The sequence below is a fragment of the Magnolia sinica genome, chromosome 4, assembly GCF_029962835.1.
Source record: "Magnolia sinica isolate HGM2019 chromosome 4, MsV1, whole genome shotgun sequence".
Taxonomy (NCBI): Eukaryota; Viridiplantae; Streptophyta; class Magnoliopsida; order Magnoliales; family Magnoliaceae; genus Magnolia; species Magnolia sinica.
The window spans coordinates 49,206,316-49,220,753 of NC_080576.1; the positions used below are offsets into that span (position 1 = coordinate 49,206,316).

The 14,438-nt window shown below is 41.0% G+C and overlaps 1 protein-coding gene across 2 annotated transcripts in view; it reads left to right on the plus strand.

Annotated features, from left to right (window-relative positions):
• Positions 1-1,826: 1,826 nt before the first annotated feature.
• Positions 1,827-14,438, plus strand: part of LOC131243093 (autophagy protein 5) — a 50,928-nt gene continuing 38,316 nt past the window's right edge. The window contains exon 1 of one of the 2 annotated variants that reach the window (XM_058242188.1): positions 1,827-2,033. In XM_058242188.1, coding sequence (XP_058098171.1) covers positions 1,923-2,033 — 111 coding nt within the window. In that variant the 5' untranslated portion in view covers positions 1,827-1,922. The remainder of the gene's footprint in view (positions 2,034-14,438) is intronic. The other variant, XM_058242187.1, reaches the window with a different exon arrangement.

Below are 14,438 nucleotides of genomic sequence, written 5' to 3' on the forward strand. Positions count from 1 at the left end.
CACAGTGGCCCTTTGAAAGGTTCCAACAGTGGATGTCATTATCACTGCAGCATCCTTTGATGTGGTTCACTGAAGTTATGGACCTGCATCATATTTTGAATCATACATTATAATAATATGAGAAAAAATATGAACAACTTAGATAAAACACTTACATCACGGTGGGCCCCACAGAGCCCTGCTCGGACGATAATCCGTTCGGGAGGGGGTGGGACGCAATCCACGTTCAAAGCGGATGTGCTGAGACGGATTGGGAAGCGGATTGGCTAGTGAATTGACGTTAGCAAGTTCTGTGGGTCCCATTTTAATGTATTTGTTATGTCCAAACCGTTCATCCATTTTGCAAGCTCGTTGCAAGGCTTGAATCTAAAACTAAGATAGATATAGAGATAAACTGGACCACGCTGCAAAAAGTAGTGGGGGATTGAACGTCTACCATTAAAACCCTTTTGGGGTCACAGAAGATTCGGATCAAAATGAAATTTGTTTTTACTATTCATCCAGATGTTTTTGGCTTTATGAATAGATTAGATGGAAAATAAACGTTATGGTGGGCCTGCAAATTTTTTAACGGTGAAAATAATTATCTCGCTGCTATTTTTGGTGTGGTCTATTTGAGTTTTGGAAATGATTCATTTTTTGGATTATGCTCTAAAATGATCTCGAAAATTTGATAAACGGCGTGGATATAATAAATACATTATTGTAAGGCCCATGTAACCGTGATATCTGTGAACCATTCATACAACTCGGAGGAGTGCCGGTGCTTTTTTTTGGTTCGCCTTTCGGAGCAAGTTCCTACGCTGGGAACGCAGGTGGGGCCCACTAGGATGTTTGTGAGAAATCCTCATTGTCCATCCGTTTTGTGAGTTCATTTTAAGACATGGGGCTAAAGATGAATCGTATCCAATGCTCGAGTAGGCCAAAAACATGATAATTAAACGTCCATAGTTGAAATATTCGTGGGGTCACAGAAGTTATGAAACATGATAATATTTGTGTTTTGAGTTCATCCCAGTAGGAGTGACGTTATTAACGATATGGATGGCATGTAAACATCACTGTCGAACTAGAGAGGTTACAAAGGTAGGAATTTCCCTACATACCTTTTCCTTTAGTAGGGCCACTTGAATTATGAAATATTCGTGAGGCCACAAAGGTTTTTAATTATATGCATGCGAAGTTACGAAATGTAATCGAAAGGTCTTTTGTGCATTTTGTAATTTCATTTTCATTTAATAAAAGATAATTTCTTTATAATATAAGAAATAGGGGCAAATATGTCAAATTAACATATTTCAGACATTTTAGATGTTTGTTAACAAACAAATTGTTTCAACTTCAGTACTTAATTTTCAGACTTAAGCCATAATTACCAAAAGGTTTTATGACTTCAGATTTCAGATTCAGGCTTCAATTTTCAGATTCAGCTTCAGATTTCAGATTCAGGCTTTAGGCTTCATATTCAACAAACGGGGCCTTAGTATTCAAATTCAATCTCTGGAAAATATATTACGGAATTTGAATGAATTTTTATTTTTGGAAGCCAAGTCCTCTACGTTGCCAAACACATTTGAGGATCTACAGTCACATTTTTTACTCGATCCCTGACCGGGATTTGGAATAACCTTGATTCCAAAAAGGAGGAATTTGAGATACAAGCTCCCAAGCAGGCCCTGGCTGAAGAATTATTCTGATTTTTGAGATCAACGGCAAAAAAGGGGGTGGTGTACCTTATGGACGGGTTAGATTTTAGATTTCATGCGAGTCCTGAGTTAGAGAAAGTGACCCTGTTAGGTAACTGAGCAAGGTATGCAAGCGTTTTCCATATAAAAAACCAAGAAGCCGAATGTTACTCCACCTCCCGGCCCACAGGGAGAGAAGAGAAGGAACGACTAACGATCGTTCCGTGGAGAAAGTGGATGGAGCTAGGCACGGAAGCGCAGAAGCTGGTGTGGGAAGGAGCGATTCCTCTCCAGATTCATCTCCACGAATCTGAAGTCACAACACTCCCTCCTCCTCCTCCCGCTCTCGTATCTCTCTCTATCTCTCTCTTGCTTCTCAATGCCATTTATAGCTGTTAACAGCTTGACAGCTGCTTTTGTTGATTTTTTCTTTATCCTTCTCGCTCGATTGATGTGCTGAGTACCATTTCGATTCTATGTCTATATGCTGCTGTATTTTCTTCATTTTTGGTGGGTTGTTGATGCTTCATTTGGGTCTTTTATTTTCCCAATTTTTCGCGGTTTTTTTTTTTTTTTGGTGGGGGGTTGGACTGATGTTTGTGCATTCGGGTGTCTTCTTTTATTCACGATTTTGATGTTTTTCAATGATTTTTGAGTGGTTTGATGCTGTATTTTCTTGATTTTTTTTTTTTTTTTTTGGGGGGTTTTGACGTTTCTTCATTTGTGCTTCTTTTGTTTTCCCCTTTTTTCGTTGTTTTTGATATTTTTGAAGATTGATCGGTGTTTGTGCATCTAGGTGTCTTCTTTTACCCTCAATCTTGGTGGTTTGCTGCTGTATTTTCCTGATTTTTGGTGGGTTGTTGATGTTTCTACGTTTTGGGCTTCTTTGGATTACCTGATTTTTCATCAGTTTTGCTTGTTTTCTTAGGGGTCGTTTGGATGGTGGTAAATGGTTTGAGTTGTAAATGATTTACTAGTAAATCATTAGTAAATCATTACAGTGTCTGGATAGCCTGTAGATGGTTTGTATCCTGTAATTGTGTATTCACACCTGAGATAGTTTAGAGAAGTAATTCATTAAAAAACATTCAAATGGCATATAGGAGTGGATTTTAAAGTGGATCATTGGGTTAAGCACATCTCAGTAAAGCTTAGGGTTGATCATCACATAAAACCTAGTTGGTGAGCCATAGAAGTGGGCCAACGAATTCAAATGCCTTTTATAGGGCTCGTAGCAAGATCTGCTGCCGTTGGCGGAGAGAGAGAGAGAGAGAGAGAGAGAGAGAGAGGGTTGTATTTCCCAGCCTTCTCAAAAAAAAAAAGAAAAGCTGGAGGCTTCTTGATGGTAAATCATTTGCTAGGAAATGAAATCCCTGCTTTTGCTAGCAAATGAAAAGGGGGAAAAGGTCACTTACAACTTGCCTCATCTAGGCTAGTCTGGATGCCTGTAAATTTTGTAAGTGGTAAATGATTTGCAGCCTGTCCTGTTTGGCTTTAAGTTGTAATACGTTTACAGGTAAATAGTTGTCTGTGTTTGGATAGCATGTGAATTGTTTAGAAGGATTACATTTGCAGCTAAAAGTTTAAATTTATAGCTGTTAGGCTGTAAATGATTTGCAGGTAAATGAAATCATAGCTTTTCAGAGGGATTTCATTGCTAAAAGCTGTAAATGACTTACAATCTTTAAATCATTTACTGGCATTTTTCAACATCCAAACGCTGCCTGTAAATCATTTACCTATATTTCATTTACAGCTAGCCCAATTTACAGGCACCCAAATGACTCCAATCGACTGATGTTTATTCATTTGGGTTGTTGATGTTTCCACATTTGGGCTTCCTTTGATTACCTGATTTTTTGCTGGTTTTTTCTTGTTTCCGAGGATCGACTGCTGTTTGTGCATTTTGGGTGTCTTCTTTTATTCATGATTTTTGGTGGGTTGTTGCTGTATTTTCTTGATGTTTGATGGGTTGTTGATAGGGCTGAAAGTCGGGCGGGTTGGGTCAGGTTGGTGCTCAACCCTAGCCCAACCCGAGGTTCCTATACCTCAACCCTAACCCAACCTCGGGTTGGGAATTCTCAACCCAAGCCCAACCCAAGTGGGCTCGGTCGGGTTGGTTGGGTTGATACATGATAATATTTTCGTTATTATATTAGTCTATTATATTTTCAATATATGTCTTATTTTTGTACATATGATTTTATTAATTATATATTTAGTTATTCATCGTAAAGAACTTCATTTTTTTTCTAAACAAACAAGCTAAAATATAGGACAACCACTTTAAAAGTCATGTTGTGTAACATGTAATCTAGTTGGGAAGAGAAATCTGGCGTATCTTATTAGCTTGAGTCATCAGAAATGACGTAGACTAATGAAACCTGACATCACTGGAATTTCCTGTGCCTTCAACACAGACGATCCACACTCAATTATAATTTATAAGTAACTTATATATCGATTGGGTTCGGGTTGGGTCGGGCAACCTAAGACGTCAACTCAAGCCCGACCCAAGTTTTATCGGGTTGGTGTTTATATAGTCCAAGCCTGAGACCGATCCCGATGCATCATGCCCGAGCCCAACCCAATGTCGGGTCGGTCACGGGTCGGTCGGGTTGAACCCGCCCGAACTTTCAACCCTAGTTGTTGATGCCTCATTTGGCCTTCTTTTAATTACCTGATTTTTCGTGGGTTTTGCTTGTTTTCCGAGGATCAACTGACGTTTGTGAATTTGGTTTCTTTTATTCATGATTTTGATTTTTTTAACGATTTTTGGTGGTTTGTTGCTGGTTCTCCATCTTGGCATCCTTTATGTGCTGAAGACTTGCTTTTGTTGGTGTTTGTTTTTTTTTTTTGAAATCATGGCCGGATGCTTGTGCTGGGTACCTTGTTGACTTTGAGACTTTTCTGGTATTTTGTGGACCATATTATAAACCCCCTCGGAAACTTTGTATTAAATGCTTCTTAAACCATCTTTTGATGCGGGACATGAAATTAAATATGACATGCAAGAGTTCAAGCTTTAGATTGTACCAATTTTAAACAATCCCAAAATTCCACATCCTACATATGATCAAATATTTAAAAAGGGGAATCTATGGGGGTCCAAGCCTACTCAAGTTTAGGGCTGGATCAAATAAAATTATAAACCAAACAAGCCTAAAGGAATGTAAGATTCATCCATTCTTGCAAAGGATTGTTCCCTAATTCAAGAGACTCACCATGTTTCAATTTGAGGGAAAATCTAGGGCTCAAATTTGGGGATAATTGGGATTTGGGATTCTTTAGGGTTAAGGATTTGGATTTAAGTCTAAAGAAGAGGAAAATAGAGGAAAAATAAAACCTGAGATGAGCTACGTGCGTGGACAACAGCCGGCTCTTGGCGGATGTGCGTGACCACTCGTCCGCACGTGTTTGGGGCTCACAAAGTCAGAAAGCGACTCCTAGGCTAGGATCAGCCAGGGTAGGACTGCTTCCATGCCAAATTTCGTGTCGATCTGATTCACGGTTTGTGCATGGTGCTCCATCGACGTTTCAGCCCCTCTGATGGGTCAGAATATGAAAATTTGTTGTAGAAGAGAACTTGATATGAGAAAGGATAAATCTGAGGACGGGAGAGACGTAGAAGATGATGGATGTGGGGTGTAAAGAAGTGGGGATGATTTGGGATGGTTGTGGCTTCGCACCACGGTAGTTAGCCTTTCGAGGGAGGGTTTCACACCCAATTCGATTCTTCAACCCAAAGAGATAAAAGAGAAGAAAAACGCAGAATTTTTATTCATGAACTTCATTGAAAATACCTACATGGGGTTGCTTATTTATAAGAAAATCCTAAACCTCGAAAGACAATTTTACCCTTGCGCCATGTGCACACACTAATACTTAAAGCTGAAGTAAATAAAATAATAACTAATATATGTAATCAAAGCCGTTCATGATGTTTCTAATAACGAGAATAGTCAAAACTCAAAATCCTAGATCAGCTAAGGTAGTGGGCCATGATCATGAGACCTGATGGTAGAATTTTTGTGATGATCGGGTCCACTCCAATGCTCCATAGCACAATCCCTAATTGTGAGGCTCTCCAAAGATGTCGTCCTTGTCGATCTAGATCGAAAGTGGGGCCCGCCTCCTTAAATATGTGCGTAGGGTGGGGGGCGTGCGCATGATGTCCCCATCTCCCCGGTTGCAAAGGTTTTGCCACTGGCGAAACAAAACTCCTGAACCGCTCCAAAATGTCTGGATTAAGTCTCTGAAGCTCCTCCTCAATGAGCCACGTACTGTCTAAAGCTGGGCGTAACTTCCACTTGACAAGGAACTTTTGAAAGCCGTCGTCCAACGTCGATACTATCTAATGGTCTAGAATATCCTCTCTCTCCTCACTGGGTGTGGGAAGGGTAGGTATGGGAGGTAGAGGCTAGGAAGATGGGTCGGGAAGGGAAAGGTCTGGGGAATCAGGATGATTAGGTGAAAGGCCGGACAATGTATCAGTGGTCCCTTGAAATGCAATTAGATCCTCAGCATTGAATTTGGAACTAATTCCTGGAAGGTGGAAGATCTACCACATACGCATTGAGACTGTTTCGTTTTATAATTTTGAATGGTGCAGCGCTATGCGCGTGTAATTTATGAACGGCTCCCAAGGGTGCCGCTTTGGCTTGATGCGGACCATCACAGAGTCTCCTACATTGAATTCCTCGAATCATTTATGTTGGTTTGCAAAAATTTTGTAATGTTCATTACTAGTATTAATCTTTCACCTGATTTCTTGATGCAATGAATGAATATGATGTGCAAAGGATTCTGCAGACTCTGGTGGCCTATGGGACGGACATAGGGACAAGATCAATAGGCTTCGTAGGTTTATAACCAGTAACGACTTCAAAAGGACTTAAACCCGTGGATCTATTGACAAAACTATTAAATGCAAACTCGGCGATAGGTAGTGCAGTGTCCCACGTCCTGGTGTGCTCCCCCACTAAACATCTGAGCAAATTTCCTAGGCTCCTATTGACCACCTCAGTCTGACCATCGGTTTGAGGGTGGTAGGCAGAAGAAAATTGGAGCCTAGTACTCATCATATGCCATAGTGTCTTCCAAAAATAACTCATGAATCGCACGTCATGGTCAGATACTATGGCTTTGGGTAACCCATGAAGCTTGACAACTTCACCAAAGAACAACTTGGCAATATAAGATGCGTCAGAGGTCTTCGAATAACGGATAAAGTGGGCCATTTTAGAAAACGGTCCACGACAACAAATATGGAATCGTGTTTCCGAATAGTCCTGGGGAGCCCAAGCACGAAGTCCATACTGATGTCCTGCCAAGGGGCGAATGGAATTGGCAAAGGTGTGTATAGCCCCGTATTCTGCTTTTTTCTGCTTTGCCAGTTGACAAGTACGACACTGCCCTATAATTTTGGCCTTGTCTCACTTCAGGCTTGGCCAATAGAATCTATCCTCCACTAGGGCAATGGTCTTGTCTTAACCAAAATGACCCGCTACCTCTCCTGAATGCAACTCCCAGACAAGAAAATCGCGGAGGGAGGTGCGGGGTATGCACAAACGGTCACTCCTAAACAAATATTCGTCCAATATCAAATACTCACTGCTAGTTCCTGACGGACTCTCTAACAACGATGCGTACACAATCCCAAAATCTGGGCACTCAGAATAATCCTCTTTGACACGCTCAAGCCCTGTGACTTCGACACTCATGGAATTAAGTAACGCGACTCGATGACTCAACGCATCGATAGGTTTATTATCTACACCGGCCTTGTGCTTAAGCACAAAAGTATACTCTTGAAGGAATTGGATCCACTTGGCGTGCCTAGGGTTTAATTTATTCTGAGAGTTCAGATATCTCAAGGACTCGTGATCTGAGAACAAGACTAATTCTTGCGGCAATAGATAATGATGTCAGTGGCGCAACAATTGCACTAACGCATAGAATTCTTTGTCATAGGTGGAGTATTTTTGTTTTGCCTCATTCAGTTTCTTACTAAAAAAGGCGACAGGGTACCCTTCTTGACTAAGTACTCCTCCTATGCCGACTCCTGACGCGTTGCATGCTATTTTAAAAACTTTTGAAAAATTCGGAAGTTGCGTAATTGGAGCTTCGGTCATCTTGTCCTTTATATCCTTGAAGGCCTTTGAGACTGCCTTCGTTCATTGAAACTTTCCTTTTTTTATGCAATTCGTGATGGGAGCCATAATGGAACTGAAGCCTCGAATGAACCGTCTATAGAAGGTGGCTAAGCCAAGAAAGCTGCGCACCTCGTGAATATTGCGGGGTTCAAGCCAATTGATAATGGCTTTGACTTTTTCGGGATCCGCCGACACACCTTCAGGCCTCAGTTGACACAACAAAACTTAAGAAGATAACACTGCTAGACATAAACGTACACTTCTTTAGGTTGGTGTACAATTTTTTGGCTCTAAGGATCACACAAACCTGCCTTAAATGGTTAAGGTGTTGTTCCTTGGTCATGTTATAAATCAAGATATCATCAAAGTAGACGACCAGGAACTTTCCCATGAAGGGCATCAATACTTAGGTCATCACATGCATGAAGGTACTTGGGGCATTAGTCAGCCCAAAAGGCATGACTAGCCACTCGTATAGCCCATCCTTCATCTTGAAGGCCGTCTTTCACTCGTCGCCAGGGCGTACACGAATTTGGTGATAACCACTTTTGAGGTCAATTTTCGAAAAGATAGGTAGCGTTGGCCATCATATCCAACATATCATTAAGACGCGGTATAGGAAACCGATACTTGATTGTGATTTTGTTGATGACCCTACCATCAACATACATCCTCCATGTGCCATCCTTCTTAGGTGTAAGAAGGGCGGGCACAACACACGGGCTCATGCTCTCTCGAATGAAACCCTTTTCTAGGAGCTCATCAATCTGCCTCTTCAACTCTGCATGCTCCTTTGGGTTTATTCTGTAATGAGGGAGGTTTGGTAGAGTTGCCCTAGGGACTAAATCAATGGCGTGCTGTGTATCCCTCATAGGGGGGAAGCTCATCCGATAAATCATTGGGAAAGACATCATAAAACTCATCCACTACCGGAATGGTCTCAGTGGGTAATTTTACACTAGCCTTTGGTGCACTCTCCCTAACCACAAGGGCGTATACCATCGAGTCCGACTTAGTCTCTTACTCAAAGTCTTTAGCATTTGGAATATGGAGAGGCTTAGACTTGGACTTCGATTCCTTTAATTCCTTTGAGCCGCTCACACCACTCTTTGTAGTGGACTCCTTTTTAGTCGTGTTCTTGGGTGGGAGAGGATTTAATTTAACTTTCTTACCCTATTACCAGAATGTACACACATTCGAACGACCAAATATGGCGACATCCCTGTCATAGAGCCAGGGCCCACCCGAAATGATGTGGCCAACATCCATGGGAACAACATCACACCAGATTGTCTTTATATGATCCAAACTGAATAGGAACAAGACAACAATGCGAGACTGGAATGGAAGTCTCATCAACCCAATACACTTTATAGGGTTGAGGATGGGCTTCAAGCTTCAAGCCCAAACGGCTCACAGTGCCAGTTAATGCCACATTGACATAACTACCACTATCCACGATCATCTCGCAACTCTTATCACCACATTTTGCATAGGTATAGAAGATCATATCTTTATATGATCCAAACTGAATAGGAACAAGACAACAGTGCGAGACTGGAATGGAAGTCTCATCAACCCAATACACTTTATAGGGTTGAGGATGGGCTTCAAGCTTCAAGCCCAAATGGCTCACAGTGCCAGTTAATGCCACATTGACATAACTACCACTATCCACAATCATTTCGCAACTCTTATCACCACATTTTGCATAGGTATAGAAGATCATGTTGCGGCGCCAATCGTCGGTATTCTTTGCTTGGGCAAAGGCGCGATGCACAACTGTAAAGGTCGCAAACTCTTGCGTTCCCTCTTCCTCATCACTAGGGATCTCTGTTGGCTCATATTCTTCCTCCTTACCGTCACTTTCTGGGGGCACTACTTCTATTTGCTCATCAATAGGGAACACCTTGGTGCCCTTTTTTGTGTCATACTGGTGGTTAAAGTGACCAAACCCCTGACATCTAAAACATCTAGTCGCATTGTTTTTGCGTGAGCAAGACCCGATAACTCCTTTACCCTTATCATCCTTGGGCCTATATTGAGAACGACTGAAAGGCTTGTATTGATATCCAGTGCCAGGCTTAGCCCTAGAAGGGTTAGCCTTAACGCCAGAATCACAAGACTCAAATCGCCTTCCCACAAATGTTTTGAGGTATTGTTTGACCTCTAACACTACTTGATACATCTGTTCAAGAGTGTCTATGTCCTTGGCGAGCAACTTTCTCCTAATGTCAGAACGGAGGCTCGTCTTAAATCGAGTAAGATCGAGTACGGGATCCTCTTCAACTTCACACCGGGTCAAGTAATTTTCGTACTTTTCAATATATTCAGCCACACTCATGGAACCTTGTCAAAGAGACTGCCAATCTTCAACCAACCTCAAGTGATAAGAGAAAGGGAAGTACTTTTCCTTTAGAATTTCTTTCATTTCTTCCCAACGGACTATTGGGGGCTCCCTCAACCTTTCTTTCTTTCACTCTACAGTAGCCCAAAACTTCTTTGCTTCGCCCACAAGCTTCATTTTGGCAAATCGGACTCGACGAGCATCCAACATGTCGTACCACTCAAAATAGTGGTGTATGTCTGCTAACCAATCTAGAAAAACTTTAGGGTCCAAGTGGCCATTAAACGTAAGACCCTCTACTCTAACTCTCCTGAGGAGTTGCGCATGTGGGTCATAATGATCATGATGCCCCTTGCGAGGTGGGTGCATGGGTGCGCGCCCATGATTATTTCTTTAGCTACCCCCATTCCCTTGTCTATCCTCCTAACCACCTGTTCGAGATTGGGCATCTTCCCCAACGGCGGGGTTTGCCCGGGTGGAGGTTTCTAGTTGGGTAACACACACATTAAGCTGATCCAAGCGTTGGTCAATACGTTGTTCCAAGCGCCTACCCAAAAACTCAAACTGCCGAGTTATGTTGTTCATGGACTCTTGCAATTGCTCCATGTTTAGTATAGGGTGCAGACTAAAACCACGACCAGTACATGTGAGCATATAACCACCCACTCAACTCAAAGACCCTCTAATGCAACCATATGCATCTAAATGGGACTAAATGATCCTATAGGACTCTATATGAAGGAAACTACACAATGCTACTAAAATTCTAGCAATATAATTACCCAAATAATTTGTTAACAGAAAATTCAGCCATGAAATTTGTGGATTTTCTGACAACAGAAAATTCAGCAGCCCATATTGTGAATTAGGGGTCCTAAATAACCCTATATAAGAAGACTTGATGCATAATTGACATAAATAAATTGAACCCTAAATATGCAATGCATTCCCCTAAAAAAAACCAGTCTCTGATATCAAATTTGATGCAGGACATGAAATTAAATATGACGTGCAATTCAAGCTTTAGATTATACCAATTTTAAACAATTACAAAATTCCACAGCCTACGTACAATCAAATATTCAAAAAGGGGAATCTATGGGGGTCCAAGCCTACACAAATTTAGGGTTGGATCAAATAAAATTATAAACCAAACAAGCCCAAAGGAGTGTAAGATTCATCCATTCTTGCAAAGGATTGTTTCCCAATTCAAGAGACTCACTATGTTTCAATTCGGGGGAAAATCTAGGGCTCAAATTTGGGGATAATTGGGATTTGGGATTCTGCAGGGTTAAGGATCTGGATTTAAGTCTAAAGAGGAGGAAAATAGAGGAAAAATAAAACCTGAGATGAGCCACATGCGTGGACAGTAGCTGGCCTTGGGCGCACGTGTGTGACCACTCGTCCGCACGTGTGTGGGGCTTACAAAGTCGAAAAGCGACTCCTAGGCTAGGATTGGCCAGGGTAGGACTGCCTCCATGACAAATTTCGTATCGATCTGATGCACGGTTTGTGCGTGGTGTTCCGCCGAAGTTTCAGCCCCTCTGACGGGCCAGAATCTGAAAATTTGTTGTAGAAGAGAACTTGGATATGAGAAAGGATGAATCTGAAGATGGGAGGGACGTAGAAGATGATGGACGTGGGGTGTAAAGAAGTGGAGATGATTTGGGATGGTTGTGGCTTCGCATCATGGTAGTTAGCCTGTCGAGGAAGGGAGGGTTTCGCACCCAATTCGATTCTTCAACCCAAAGAGTTAGAGAAGAGGAAAAACGTAGAATTTTTATTCATAAACTTCATTGAAAATACCTACATGGGGTTGCTTATTTATAAGAAAACCGTAAACCCCAAAAGAAAATTTACCCTTGCGCTATGTGCGCATACTAATACTTAAAGCTGAAGTAAATAAAATAATAACTAATCTATGCAATCAAAGCCGTTCATGATGTTTCTAATAACGAGAATAGTTAAAACTTAAAATCCTAGATCATCTAAGGGAGTGGGTTATGATCATGAGACCCGATGGTGGAATTTATATGATGATTGGGTCCACTCCAATGCTCCATAGCACAACCCTTAATTGTGAGGCCCTCCAAAGATGTCGTTGTTGTCGATCCAGATCGAAAGTGGGGCCCTTCTCTTCCTTGAATATGTGCGTAGGGTGGGGGGCGTACGCATGATGTTCCGATCTTCTTTAGTCAAACATAAAGTCTTTGTTTAAGGCCCACTACTCTAATCGTAACTCTCATGTGGCCTCCCTATTAAAGACACTCTAAATTCCTGAAAGGCTAAAACATGAATCCTTTGTCAGTAAGAAAAACCCCACTTACACGTAAAACCAGGTCACCGGCCACCCCCCTCTAAATAGTCCTAAAAGGTCAACATTTAGCCCCAAAATTGTTCTAAAATTGTATTATATTGAATGTCATTCCATCCTTTGAACCATAGACATGTGTATAGTCAAGGTTTTTAATAATGTTATTGACAGGCAAGTGGTCGGCCCAAAAGCGATACAAGATGTTCATATCCGCTGATTTTCTTTTCTGGCATAAATAAGTCTTGAAAAAGTATTGGGAAAATAAGGAAAAATGTAAAACACTAGAATCTGTCTTTTTTTGTTTTGTTTTTGTTTTTACCATGTAGTCAATGGCGTATCATACCAGTTTTTAATGAGATTGTTGTATGTCAACTTAACCTGCTAAAGTCAACCAAATAAGCCCTAATTGAACACAAATCAAGCATGATTTGGTGGATTAGGGCCCCTTATGTATGCATACAATAAAAAGGAGACGAAAAAATATTTCTTGAAATGGTCTACATATAAATACAATAAAAAGAAGAGGAAAAACAAGAAAGATATTTCTCGAAATGGTCCAGTTTACTTCAATTCATCAAATCTCACTCAAATCTTGTGTTTTTATCGTCAAAATAGGTGTAGGTTTAGTTAATCTAGTTTATAAGCTTCCTTCACGGTTGAAAATTGGAATGAAGAAAGGAGTGGAAAGAAAAAAGAGAAAATTGTAAATAAAAATTTCAAAATGGGCATCTATGGCTGTACCGGCCCTATATCAATGCTGATATGACCTAATTGTTTTCACAATGGACTAGTTCACCCTCGTATAGCATAACCGGGGTGGCCGATACAGTTATCGCATTTGATAATGTTCATCTCCTTAAGATGTGTCGTCGGATTTTGGTTGACGCAACGAGCCCCCCTAATAGAGGCCATTCGTTTATGTTCGAGTCATCTCCGGGTAAGGTGTAGCCGCATATGCTTTGAGTTAGTGATAATGGTTTGATGTCAGTTGCTTGATAGGTTGATTTGGGTAAAGAAAAAAACTCATCGAGGTTGAAGAAGTTGTTGGTGTTTCGTTTGGAGAGAACATAGAAGATTTTTATGTGTTAATTCATTTTGTGCAAAAGTGATAGTATGAGAAATAGATTTTCTTGGGACCAATCTCAGGTAGGAGAAAATGGAAAGTTACGAGGGAACTGCTGAACCTCCTCCACTCTTTTATCAATTACAAGAAAAGAGGGGGAGGGGCTCATAATCCTCACAGGGAAGGAAATCTTGGTCTGCACTCTGCAATCAAATCATGATTGGGGCCCATATATATTATATATATATATTATATATATATATATAATATATAGGGAAATGAAGACAAAGAAAGCTAAAGCAAAGAAACCACAACTAGAAGAGAATCAAGGAAAAAACAAAAGAAAACCTAGTAGAAGCTATACAACTTAAGGACTGACAGTCGAGAAGTCTGCCTGCAACTAACACCAAAACAACCAAACTACACAACAACACAAACCATTGGCTATAGACTAGAAGAAGAAGAACTTGGCCATGATCCAAAACCGTGTCGATCATGGGGTTATCCAAGGGCATTAAGGCCTGAGACTATGCTTTAACTTATGAAAAGATACAATACGCAACGTGAGAGCAATGTTGGAGTTGTTTGTTGAAGTAGTGACCATTGCGTTCCAGAGAAATATCTGCAAGGAAACTGATGTAAGACGATGGAAACGAACCTAGGATGCAAGATGGGAGATTAGTTACGCATTAATTTCAACATTCAACATGTAAAACCAAACATATCCACGTAATAGATTTAGAAAATTCAGATTTGTTACACAAAGGGCCTAGGCTATCACATACACGGTGCACGGAAATATAAAATATTACGAGAGTGGCCCACTTGGACATAGAGCCTTCCAATTTAGTGTGGGTAGTGCAACAACCACATG